Source organism: Argentina anserina, chromosome 6 (genome assembly GCF_933775445.1).
Source record: "Argentina anserina chromosome 6, drPotAnse1.1, whole genome shotgun sequence".
NCBI classification, from domain to species: domain Eukaryota; kingdom Viridiplantae; phylum Streptophyta; class Magnoliopsida; order Rosales; family Rosaceae; genus Argentina; species Argentina anserina.
This window is the reverse complement of record NC_065877.1, coordinates 10531798-10545161: the sequence shown is the minus strand read 5'-3', so window position 1 is coordinate 10545161 and position 13364 is coordinate 10531798. Positions and strand designations below refer to the sequence as shown.

Sequence of the window (13364 nt, the reverse complement as noted above, 5' to 3'; positions counted from 1 at the left end):
ACTCCAGGGTTGCTAGAACCACTATCAGTACCTAGCCGACCATGGGAAAGTCTCTTTAGATTTCATCACCAACTTACCCAAGGTTAGAGAGCTATCCGGCATCCTCGTAGTGGTTGACAGGTTCTCAAAGTATGCAACTTTTGTGCCAACCCCAAAACATTGCTCAGCCGAAGACACCGCGGCCCTTTTCTTCAAACATGTGGTGAAGTATTGGGGAGTACCGCAAAATATTGTCAGTGACAGAGATACCAGATTTACAGGGTCATTCTGGATAGAGTTGTTCAAGCTGCTGGGGTCAAAACTCAACATCTCTTCAAGTTATCACCCCCAAACAGATGGACAAACTGAACGGTTCAACTCAATGCTGGAAGAGTACATGATGCACTTTGTCCAAGCAAACCAAAAGAATTGGGTGGAGTTGCTAGATGTAGCACAATTTTGTTTCAACTCGAAGAAGAGTTCAGCCACCAACAAGAGTGCTTTCGAGATAGTTAATGGTCAACAACCACTCCTACCGCACACCGTGCATGAGGTGTACAGGGGCAACAATCCCCGTGCTTTCAACTTCACCAAAGAGTGGAAGGCAAATGCCGAGATTGCTCAAACTTACTTAGAGAAGGCAGCGGGGAGGATGAAGAAATGGGCAGATCAAGGCCGGCAACCTAAAGCCTTCCAGGAAGGGGACATGGTGCTTGTCAAGCTTCTCCCCGAACAGCTCAGATTCCTCCGTTCCAAATATAAGTGATTGTTCAGGAAATATGAAGGCCCGCTTCCGGTCATCTCAAAAGTAGGAAAGTGTTCATACAAGATCGTCATACCACCGTGGATGAAAGTTCACCCAGTGTTCCATGTCAGCAACCTCAAGCCGCACCATCCCGACAAGGAAGACCAAGCCCGCAACAAGCCTGCTAGAGAACCTGTGGAGAGCAGATCAAGCAAGCCAAAGGAGGTCGAGGAGATTTTAGCCGAAAGAGTTGTTAGCACGTCCAAGAGTCAGGGGTGAAACCAAGCAGTTCAAGAGCGACCACGCCAGCAGTACTTGGTAAAGTGGAAGGGGTTTGGAGATGAAGAAGTAAGCTGGGAGAATGTGGAGGCACTGAAAAAGTTTAAGCAGAAGATTGAAGACTTCAACTCCAAGGCAGTCGTCGAGAGTTCCGACAGCTTTAGTGGGGGAGGATATTAGGGGTAGCACTTGTAAGGCCGCAAGCAACCTTGTCCAAGTTCATGAGTCATGCCTATGGCCGGTTGCTTGCGTGCTAGTGACAGTATTGTAATTTATATTTTCTGTAATTTCCTTTATTTAGTAGGCTCATGGTGGGAAGGTTTCATGTTTCCCCCCGCCAAGTCTAGTTTTGCAAAATATGTTATTAATAGGGAGGGGTTTCTAGGCGGCGACGGTTGGCCTACGGAACTAGTATAGGTAAGCACATGTACTTGCGCCTCCCTTAACGTCTTACCATCAATAAAGAGAGGAATTATTCAATTATCTGCGCCTCGTGAGATCATTCTTGTTGCCTATTCAATTGTTCATGAGATTGCCCAACAACTATATAAACTGTGTTCTTGCTTGCCGCTAACACTATACTAATATCGTGTGGTTTTCATTGTCCCTTGCAAGGTACTCACTTGGCTTACTTGCTACTCGTTCATCGATTAGCAAGTGCCGCACGGTCCGCTTGTGCTCTACAAAAGTTGGCCCGTAACACATAGCATAGAACCAAAAACGTTTGTAATCAACATCTTTGTATCAAATATATTACCTTTATGCTATCAATGGTCCACTTCCTATAGCACTTGAACACTCCATTTCTTCACATTAATGAGTTACGAGTTCAGTCTTTAGACCAATCTCAGAAACAGTGACAGGGAATGGTTGCTTGTGACCTGTGTTGACACAGAGGATTTTCTGGAATTGCAAAGAAATGTCATTCCTGTCAGTGGAAACCCCATCAAGGCTGGCCTAGAACAATAAATTAGTAATACCCGAGTTCAACTAGGTCTCACTATTTCTTGGTCATAATTGGCCATGGAGTATGAACACAACTACAGTACATGAAGATGTAGGGGCTTCTGGGGCTTTTACTGTTTTACATCCTCCACAAGTTCGGAAGAGATCCCAAAAAGATCGGCGATCCCATCTGAGAAAGAATCTTCAGAGACCAACATGTGCATGTGAAAGAGTTTATGGCTTCAACCAGAAAGTAGCAGGCAGACAAGAAAACTAATAAAATTCCCATATCTTCGAGGTTACTAGGAGATAAGGATGACAACAGATTATAATTGAAAACATCTTTAAAATTGCATCTGCTGCACAATATATATAGGGAACAGAGTGTAATGTCATTCGAAGTTAAGAGTTAGGAGGCATGACTACTCTCTCTCTCCAATACAACTGAAGTAATAACCGAAAGGAGAAACAGAAAGAAAACAATATTCATTTATAACGATACATCCGGCCAGGAATAATGAAAAGTAACTGTAAACATAAAAGAAAAAGAATCTAGTTCCATTATAGCAGTGGAATACATGAGCATATCCTGCTACCAATTGTGATGTTGGAAGGACATGGTTTGAGAGTCAGGAGTGTATTCGTTGTTTTGGTGGATCAAATATATGCGATGAAGGACAAAGCCCTTAAGCAAAGTAACAAACAAATAGCAAAACATCAAATCTCATCACTCGTAAAGTCATAAGAGAATCACTGAGATGCAAACTATCTGAAATGTAGATCTATTTTTTCTTTTCCTCTCAACTACAATGAAACAAATAGAAAAAATGGAGCTCGTACAAATCTCCCACCACGTATCTGTGGCACAACACAAATAGCACTGAAAAACTCAACTGAAAATACACAAGTAACCTGAATTCTCATATATTCATGACTCTTCGGTCCACATCTATCTTTAGTTTTTGGAGAACTAAACATCACTTTCCTGCCAAAAAAAATAAAGAGGCAACATTATCATCAACTAAAATTTTAAATCACGCAACAGAATGATATAACGTCAAAACTCAAAACTAAAAAGAAAAAGAAGCAAAGGCATCTGGGTGGTCAAATCCCTTAGAATGAGAGACTACCGGAATACATAAGAAAGGCCTATATGCTGAACAAGAGCTTACCAATTTAATTCGTGTAGCAGCCAGTCCCAAATCCTCAAGTGAATTTTCATCAATACAACTTGCATGCACAATGGGACCCTTCAGAATGCTCCCACCTGCAGTTCCAAGCTCACCATCCCCAGCTGGAACAGTCATATACACGGCTCCTTTAAACATCCATTCATCACTTTCTTGACAATAGAAGTCTTCAAAAGTATTGCCACATAGAAGACATGCGCATTGGCTTTCATCAGCCAGAATTATGGGCTCATTACTGACCACAGTCATGTCATTTGAATCGATGACAAGTTCAGAAGAGTTTCCTGCCTTCCCACCAACCCAGTTGATTGAATTCGCATACCACCCCCTTGATGCCTTTGAACCATCTGCTTCAGGAGTTTTCGAAGCATGCCATTCCAAGTGACTATCAAGACGTTCTTTAAGTTTGAGCCTAAGGCCACATAGGCTACATTTATGTGGAAGGTCATCAAAAAGCTCATCAATGACAAATGGATGTAGTTCTCGGATTTTATCTGGCTTGAAGTCATATCCTATTAGATTCCTTTTTTCGGTCTTAGTAGATTGGGCCGAGGCAGCAGGCGGTTTAGCCACCTGTTCTGTGAGAGGTGCATCATCCCTTTGAGATGAAACAGCAACTTTTGAAGATTCTGAAACTGGAGAGATGGAGCTGGTGCCAATCATAGGTAAGTTCTGACTTTGCCCTTCTACCAGCTTTTGAGATGGCAGAAATGTCGGTGACTCTGACTTTGATGCAGATATCAACCCTTTGGCAACCAAAGAGCTCAAAAGGTTTGATATTGGATCCTTGGCATTTGAATCTTTTTCTGTTGAGCTACGCTCTTGGGACAAAGGCAGTTGGCCAGGTGGAGGAGATAGATGTCCAACCTTCTGCAGAGTGCTTGAGGTGGTTGGTGAGTTATCACCGGAAAGATGGCCTAATGAAGGTGCCGGTGCAACCTTTAACCCCGGAACTGCAGCTTTGGTAGGTGGTCGTCCAATTGGCAAGGGGGGTTGACCGCTCGACTGTGGTGGCAGTTTTTCCTTGTCACCTAGATTCAAATTAGGAAGGCTACCAGTGAATGATTTATTAGAAAGAATTCCAGTCTTCAAAACAGCAGCCAACAAACTACTTGTGCTAGACTGTCCTGACGTTTCTGGAGCAAGGAGATTAGAAAGATCTGATATAGAATTTCTGACTGTTGAGGGCATTACATGGGGCTTCTGTGTCTGTTCCAAGGATTCAGGCTCTGCACTGTCTTGTTGTTGGAAAGGATACTGGTGCCTTGATTGGATGGCAGCCATTGACGAAGACAAAGCCTTCAAATCTTGGGGCTGTGATTTTGTCATGCCACTAATTCGAACATTGGAAGTTGGAACAGGCAAAGAGTCCTCGGTATACTGACCATGTGATCCTAACTCCGACTTTGCCAAAATTTGAGATGCTTTCAAGTCAGGAGGAAGGGATGGCACCTGAACCGGGTCTTGCTCAGCCATATAATGACGAGGATGCTGTATTTTTGATGCAGCTCTGACCAATGGAATCTGCTTCTGTTTCACTACAGCACCATTAGACCCTGATGCAGCATTTGTCGGCAACCCAAAGCTTGAGGCCCCAATACGAGAAGAAATCATCTGTGCTCTACTCGCCACAGAAGAATCTCCACTTGTTGATAACCCACTTAAACCTGATACATAACGCTCTGAATGAGCGGAACTCATGACCGGGGCACCGGAAGAGGTCAGCCGTTCCACAACATTTGACTCTTGCAATGACCAAGGTGATGGCATACGGCGCCCAAGAGCAGATAAGTCTTTCTGTTCAACACTATCAGTGGCCACCTCCATATCATTTACTCTGCTCACCTTACGAGAGCCACCTCCAAAGTCCTGCATATAGTCAAGATCAATCAGCATATAAAAGATAAGTCTTTTATACTGTCCAAGTTTGTGCATCCTAGTGACACAATACGTGATAGTAGATAGACATTGTCAAACTCACATCATCAGCAAGGATGGAATGAGTAATTGCATCAGACTTGACAGGAACTCGCTCAATAACTATGTATGTACTCTTATAAGAGTGGATTACTATCTGATATTAAATGAATAAGAAAGTAACTGGTGGTTTTTATTGGTTTTTGCATCTGTATTCATTTGAACAGAGTCTGGAAATATCATTGTAACTGTAAAATAATGAAAAATCTTAGAGACCATACTTTTGAAGTAGAAAAATCTTTGTTGCTTACCAATTTCTCAGAATCATCAGAAATCCAGTGCCCTTTTCTTATGTTACTAGAAAGATCAGGAGTTACACGATCTGTTAATCTTGAGTTTATATCATCCCACATGTATTCCTCTTCCTCAGAATTCTTCCAACTACTCGACAACCCACCCCTATTCCTACTTGCAATGACTTGTGGTGTCTGAAGACGAGGATCAGCATTTGCAGATTTAGGTGCAGAGTAATTTAATCCGTGCTTCTTGTTAAAACCATTCCTTTGGATGGAAATTGTTTCGGCAGCACTGCTGACACCTCCATACCAAGGTTTATCATGTCCTTGCTGGATAATATTCCCACCAGATCGCCCAATGCCTAAGTTTGACCTCCTAGGAAGATCAGAATCATAATCAGATTCATCATATTCGGCACCAATATTCTTCTCATGAAAACGCTCACTTAGTGCATCCCTGGTTGAACGTTGAATAATCTGCAAAAGTTGACTACTATGTGAAACTACAGAAATAGTGAAATATTTCACTATCTCACAAAATTAAGAGTCTAATATTTATTTATTTTTTGTAAAAAGAAGAGTTTTCACATACCGGCATTTTAACTGGAGGATCAACCCATACTCGTCCAGCACTGATACCAGCTACTCTGTCCAACCTCTCTACATCATCAATTGAGTTTGCCATAGTCCCATCAAAGTCATTAGCCATCCCTTTTGTCTTCATACCAAAAGAAAAAACATGCAGAAAAAAAGAGAGAGAAAAGTTTAGCATATTATAATAAACTAAAAAAGAGAAGAAAGTATTCCATATGAATGAAAACTCAGATCAGCAAATATATATTTTTGATGGTAAATCAAGGTCCACAGGCCTGTACATACAAGCATAAAAAATAGCACCGTTTACATGAAAATGTACTATAAGTAATAAAATAATTTTTTATCAAATAAAAATACTGCATAAACTAGAATATCTCTATATTAAGAGCATCCTTTATCCATAAACTCTCAGAATGTAGACCACAAAACAAAAATAGGAGAAGAAAGATATATAATTTGATTGTTATTTCCATTAAATACTGCTTCATCTTTCAACCTTTAATGAAAGATATTTGTAAGTGTGCATAGAATCGAATAAACTAGTAGAAAAGTAGTATTTAATCAAGTAATCATCTTTCAACATGATTTCAGGCTTCTACTTACCCTCGGTGGATGCTGAAGACGCTGTCTTTCCAAGTATTTGGGGTTTACGTGAATGCTATGTGCTGGACGTTGCGACTGTGAGTCTGGTCTAGATGTTGAAACTCCAGACGACGAACCATTTGCTGCAGTAGTAAACCCAAGTTCTTTCTCAATCATCTGAAGTGTCTGAGCAGGGAAGACACCTTTCCAAGTTCCAAAAAGATGACGCATGCTTTGATGTATAGGAGGTTCAACCTGTCTATATGCCTTGCAGAATACCTAGAAGTCCAGAAAAAGGAAGAAGTGGTGACTACAGTAAATCAAACAGAATTAGGCCTATTGTGCTGCTCTGATGCATCAGGATAGTATTATAGCTTGTGAAGCAAAAATCTTTTTCTTTTTTAATAAAACCTGGTACTTTGTAAGTCGGCGAACTGTCCTTATTGCTAGTGATTAGTTCCAACAATAATATAATTGAGTACCAGAAAAGCAATTTTTACATGTCAAAACAAACAGCATGGTTTAAATCTACCAAAACAAGCATGTGGAAAAGTAAGAGAGGCTTCATGCAAGGTAGATAGCTAACCTCAGGTAATCTGGCAGCAAAGTATTTTATGTAATCTCTTCCAATATTCTTTACAATACTGTCCAGAAGATAAAGCGATGGCAACTTCTGCTCGCTAGGAACCTGCACAGGACCTTCTACGATCAGAAACTGTACACTGTCTATAGCAAAATTCTTTTTAAGCAAACAAAGAAGTGATAAGCCAACAGCTTAACACCAGAATGCTTCCAAAGGAAGTTGACAATCAGGAAGAGGCGGTGTCAGTATAGGATCCTCAAACATTTCTAATGATAACACAAGCAGCATAGCTGCTGGTATCATCATTTCTCAATTAGCACATGCACACTGTATCATCGAACCATATGGAGTACAGTAACTTGATAACTTTAAATAATTTCTTATGCATATCTTTCTTTCCGACATTGATAAATATTACACCGCACTCTACCCTGACCCAGCCATTTGGCAGCTGAATCAGGTCCCTCAGGCGCATCTGCAGGTCCTGTATCACTAGGATTTGAGTCTTCCTGTTAGTATTGGAATCAGCTAGGAAGAACCTGTATACCCAGCCTCTGTCACTCTTGCATGATACAACATCTAGAGAAACATCTCCAAACACCAAAAATGGGATAAATTTAAAATAAGCAAAATATACTGAAGAGATTTTTGTGAGCCAAAGCCATGTTCACAAGGATGCAATAGATTAGATTTGATCTGGAACCAGGTGCATCATGTTGCACGAATCCCATTTCTGCAAATACGATATACATTCTTCTAATGGACCTACTCCATACAAACACAACACCCTTGGCATGGAGTCAGCAAAAGAAGAATGTCAACTCAAACCTGATCCTGATAAATAACTGAAGCCTGTTGTAAATACTCGGGTTGAGTCAGAAAAAGAAAACAATCACAATGTACAAGATTTGATCAAAGTTAGTTGCAGTGTAACTCTCAACTATCATATTGGTACAAGGTTTAATTCCACCCATGGGAAAAATAGACAGATAAATGAACACAAACTTTCCCATTCACAGTTACAATTAGGCCACCACAGTTGTCATGGGGCTTTATTACTCACATCCACAAATATAAATTTAAGCTGAATTCGGAAAAAAAAAAACACAACCATATGATCCACATAAACACATCACATCCAAGAGAAATACAATTTCCGTAAAACTCAGACAAAATCACTTCTTTTTTCTATTTTTATTGGCACAACTAAAGACATGCATCAAAGCACTAACACATCATAATCCTCATTTCTACTTCCACACCATCTTTTCCCCCAATTTACAAGTAAACTAAAGCGAAACGGCACCAAAGCTAAAATCAAGAACAAAAATACAGCTATACAGCTACAACACACAGTGTAAAGCTAAGTTTCACCTCAATAATGTTGGCGCAAATCGTCGCAGTGATAGCCTTAGCCGCATTAAGGCTCTCCCCAGCAATGATGGTCAAATTCGTAATGATCGGCTTCGAATTGAACGTCAGCTCCGCAAGCGCCGTCCGGTACTGGCTCACAAGCTCCTGGTGCTGCAATGGCTGCGGCACATAGGCTCCGCCGCCGTCCCTCTCCAGCTCTCTATCACTCACTCTGAACCTCGACAGCGCCGGATTAGCTCCGCCGGGCCTTTGTCCGAAGCCTCGGCCGTTCAGATTCGGATTCCCGACGCCTTGGTCGTCGTTCAATCGGGGCTTCTTCAAGCCTGGTTCGTTCGATCTGTTGAACGGCCTGCGCGAGCTCTCCATGTCCATCGATGGCGGCAAACTCAAACCCTAAATCTGATTTTGTTTTTTGATTACATAACAAGAATCTGTGTACGACTATTGAATATGAATATTGAAATCTAATCTAGAATGAGAAATTAAAAGAGCTATGGCTCAATTGAACATGTAGGATCGGGATTAAACCCTGGTTTCGTATTACAAGTATATATAATAAATTAAAAGAGACTAAAGTAAGAGAAAGTTTGTAATCTGAAGAATCTGAGGCAAAAGTGTGGAGCTTGATTGGAAGGGGTTGGGATTTGGGAATTAGGGTTGAGATTTGGGGCAAAATTTGAGAAGAGTGTGCGTATTTGCGTGAGAGATATATAGCAGAGGACCAGAGCCAGCTCGTTTTGTAGACCCAAAAAATAAAAAAATAAAAGAGATTTCGTGAAACGAAAAAAGGAAAGGAATTTTCTTCTATCCGAAAACGAAAAAGGAATGAGATAAAAACTTAATTTGCATCTAAAAGCAATACTCAGTCCACTATGCCGTTTCGTCTAGCATTCAAAGTCGATTTAAAGTACTACAGTATCTTCAATCTTATTGATCGATCAAATAATGTTATGTTACCTATTTTCATATTGAGATCATACAGTTTATGGAATAAATTATAGGCTAATTTTTTTTAGGGTCTTATAAAAAATTTCCCTCTCATAATTATTAAGAATAAATTGAAATTTAACTTAAATTAGCGTGGTTTCAATTTGGATATCAAGGTTCCACACTTGGGCACTTACTAACTCGAAACATAAACCACATGGTGTTGTCATAACATGATGTAACAAATGTTTGAAACATATATCAACTTCAACGAAATTGTTTTCCCAAGTTTATAAACATGTTACTCTCATCAACTTTGACATGGTCAAGGTTTTCTCACCCCGACATTTAGTGAATCAAATAGGCTCCCTTTTAAGAGGTACCATATGTGTTAAGATGTGGTACTTGACATATTCATGCTATGATATGGTTTGTCCGACTTGAGGTTTTCGTTCCAACGATGTTTTGGCTAGTTGGTGATGTTGTGTGTTGCATGTGTTAGCTTCAGTTTCGGATGATGAAGGTTCACTTTAGTTTGTAAGTGATAGTGCTACATGAGTGGCAACTGACGAGGAGAAAAATTATTAAATGTATGCGGTATATAATTTATGTGGCGTACTATTTTAATGTTATTGATATTTTTTTTTGGTTAGTTACTCATGATTAAATAATATTTTTACTTTTCGCCACATGTTATATTTACCACCTCATGAAGTAATATAATTAACTGGATACAATACATAATAGTGTTACGTGGTATTTCGGGTACACATAATAATTACTTCTTGAGGACGGAGAGAGAGGCTTGTCGATTGGAAGTGTGGGTAAGTGGGTTGACGTCTCAAGTCATTGTTTGGAAAGAAGCTAGAAATTTCTTTAATTTTTTGGTATTTTTACGTGGGTCAGGTTAAGGACGGGTCGGACCTTAAAGAAATCAAAGCCGAAAGCCCAAAATCTCCTGACCGTCTCCTTGGACTAAAACCCTAAAGCTTTCCCCTCCAAAAATACAACCGAGGTTTAATCGTTGCAGCCGAACACATCAAGAGACCGAAACCCAGACACCAAAAGCTCTCAACTTTCTGCAACCATGTTGAGAGTCAAGACTCCCCAGAAGGCCAGGGCCAGAAGGGAGCTCGAGAAGCGCGCCCCCAAGCTCGTAAGTCTTTCAAAAATCAAAGCTTTAGCTTTGTTTTTTCAGTGTGATTGTTTGTTTGGGTTGTGATTTTAACGAATTGGGTTTTGTGTGATTTGTTGAAGATCGAGACGGGGAAGAAGACCCTGATACTTCACGGCATGAAAACCAGCGCCGTGTTGAACGCGGTTTTGTCGGACATTTACCATTTGAAGAAGGAGAGCGCCGTGAAATTCAGCCGGAGGAATAAGGACGTTTGCCCTTTTGAAAATGGCGGCGAGACATCGCTTGAGTTCTTTTCACATCAGACTGATTGCAGTCTTTTTGTTGTAAGTTGTAACCCACTCAGCTTTTTAATCATTAGTTCATTACTATTATGTTGTGCAATGTTTCTATTTGGGTTGTCTTCGTGAGTTTATTGTCATGCATTGATTTTTGTTTTATACAATATGTTCCTGGTATGCAATGATGCTGTTATTGATTTGGATTGCATATTAATCCAGTAACCTAGTGCTGCCGCATGTAACAAAATAGGTTTACCTAATCCTCTTCCAAAGTGTCTTGGTGGACAGTGGGGACGCTGATCCCATATGCTAGAACCAAACCCTTGTTGCGCCGTTCAGAATGCGAGTGTTTTCTGCTATAATGTTTCAAGTTTTAACTGAGATCAGGCACTTTATCTGTGCTTGTCCTGTTTTGTTCTTCTGTTTTACGGGCATCATTTTGAGGTTGTTGTTGCATTTATATGCAGTATGGTTCTCATTCAAAGAAGCGGCCCAACAATCTTGTCTTAGGGAGGACATATGATCACCATATATATGATCTTATAGAGGTTGGAGTTGAAAACTATAAACGCATGGATGCATTCTCATATGATAAGAAACTATCTCCCCATGTGGGGTCAAAGCCCTTCATTTGTTTCATTGGAGAAGGATTTGAGAATGTACAAGAGCTGAAACATTTGAAGGAGGTTTTGCTTGATCTGTTCCGAGGAGAGGTAAAACTCTAATGCAGTTTGTCTCTTTTAATTAAAAAGTGTATAGATTTTTACTTTGGCATGAAGAGAAATATAATAACATCCTTGGAGATGATATATGCAGGTTGTAGAGAAACTAAATCTTGCTGGGTTAGATCGGGTATATCTGTGTTCAGCTATATCTGCAAACAAAGTTATTCTTACACAGTGTGCACTGCGACTGAAAAAGTCTGGCACAGTAGTTCCAAGGACTGAACTGGTAGAAGTTGGACCCTCTATGGATTTGGTAGTCCGTCGGCACCGTGTTCCTAATGATAGCCTAAGGAAAGAAGCCATGAGAGTAGTTAGAGATCAGCCTAGGAAGGTTTGTTTGATAAACTTGACTTCTTTCTCTTCTTTTTGCCTATGACATATCCGTAACATAAATCTTGTCTTTACTTGCAGGACAAAAATGTTCAACAGGACTCAATGCGAGGCAAGGTTGGCAAGATCAATATTCCCGATCAGAAGGTAAAAGGCGGAAAAACCTATTTCTTTCATATAGCTGTAGTAATTGCCTTAGTATACATGGTTAGAGATATGTGAGGATGAAACTGCCTCTATCCTCTCTGGAGCTGTGTGGACATATAATATCATACCTGTGTATAGAAATGCAGTTTCAGTATTCTGAAGCCTGGAGTTTAATCATGTCAAGCTAGTTCATACTTATACTCAATTTTCCTTTTCTCTAATCTTCACTAATATTTGTTCGTTTCTGAAAATCTTTGGGTTTAGGTTGATGACACGAAGTATTTCCACACAAAGGTTGGAGATTCGTATGTTCCTCACAAGACAAAAGGAGTTAAAAGGGAGCGGCGTGAAGCTAAATCGAAAAAGGAGGGAAAAGAGGGTGACGAGCACATGTCAAAGAGGCAGAAGGAAGATTCTGAGTAATGCTTTGAGGGCAAGCAGTCTTTACTGGGTTCAAGTCATGTTAACACTTGCTGTCATCAACTTAACTCTTGTGCCAAGGCTAGCAAAGATGAAGTCAAAGTGTCATAGATTTGAGTACCATGGGATCGTTATCCTTCCCATCTATCATAGATTTAAGTTCTACGTATTATACATTGTCATGTGTTGCGTGATTGTTTGTGTGACAAATGACATGTACGCTTGAATGGTAGTGAATCCTTTCCTAAAATCTTTTCCGATCTATGAATTTCATTTACTTGCTCCGAAGGGAGTCTGTTGAGTGATTGCAAGGGTTTCATTGGATTGATTGGAGTCGATAGACCATTCAGTGAATTTTTTTTTTCAATTTTTTTTTATTTGATAAGAAAGATTTTGTAGAAATTGGGTGCTCCCTCCATTCCTCCAATAAGGACTCGGATAGGAGCCATCTGCAACCAAGTTTTTCCTTCACGATGAATGTGTCTAAAGATGATGGAAGAGACTGAAGGGGATGGGTTAAGTCTACAGGATGGAAGAGATATAAGAGATTGAGGAGAAATGCTGCAAGATGACGAATGTCCATCTTCAAAGTCTGGATTCTCCAGGGGATAGTTGTAGTAGTGTAGTAGAAGTACCATTAAGACAATGGTACTTTGGAGTCTCCTTCCACAAACAAGATGACGGATGTGATTCAAGACGCTGTATGTAAGCTTTCTCGTAAAGCTGTAGCTTCAGTGTTCTGTGACAAGAACACTGATACTGTACTGGCAAAACAACACGCAGCAGGTAACAGAGAAACAAAGAAGCTTTCGCTGCGAAAATCAAGTTTCCTAGTGCTGAGCAGACTAGTAGTTGGTGGCCTGTTGTGGCTCAATGATTATGGATCTTAAATCTGTATGTTCAGTCAGTTTG

At 40.3% G+C, this 13364-nt stretch overlaps 2 protein-coding genes across 2 annotated transcripts; one reads left to right on the top strand and one right to left on the bottom strand.

Moving 5' to 3' along the window:
• Nucleotides 1–2644: 2644 nt before the first annotated feature.
• On the bottom strand, nt 2645–9222 carry LOC126797703 (polyadenylation and cleavage factor homolog 4). Its single transcript, XM_050524402.1, has 7 exons — nt 8488–9222; nt 7117–7218; nt 6552–6809; nt 5944–6069; nt 5367–5828; nt 3121–5007; nt 2645–2933 (listed from the first exon to the last, which is right to left on the bottom strand). The coding sequence occupies exons 1-7, from the start codon at nt 8857–8859 to the stop codon at nt 2919–2921; spliced, it is 3222 nt and encodes a 1073-aa protein (XP_050380359.1). The 5' UTR covers nt 8860–9222; the 3' UTR covers nt 2645–2918.
• Nucleotides 9223–10364: 1142 nt separating this feature from the next.
• LOC126797754 (ribosome production factor 2 homolog) lies at nt 10365–12765 on the top strand. Its single transcript, XM_050524469.1, has 6 exons — nt 10365–10570; nt 10672–10875; nt 11298–11543; nt 11647–11886; nt 11967–12032; nt 12297–12765. The coding sequence occupies exons 1-6, from the start codon at nt 10502–10504 to the stop codon at nt 12453–12455; spliced, it is 984 nt and encodes a 327-aa protein (XP_050380426.1). The 5' UTR covers nt 10365–10501; the 3' UTR covers nt 12456–12765.
• The last annotated feature ends 599 nt before the right edge of the window (nt 12766–13364 follow it).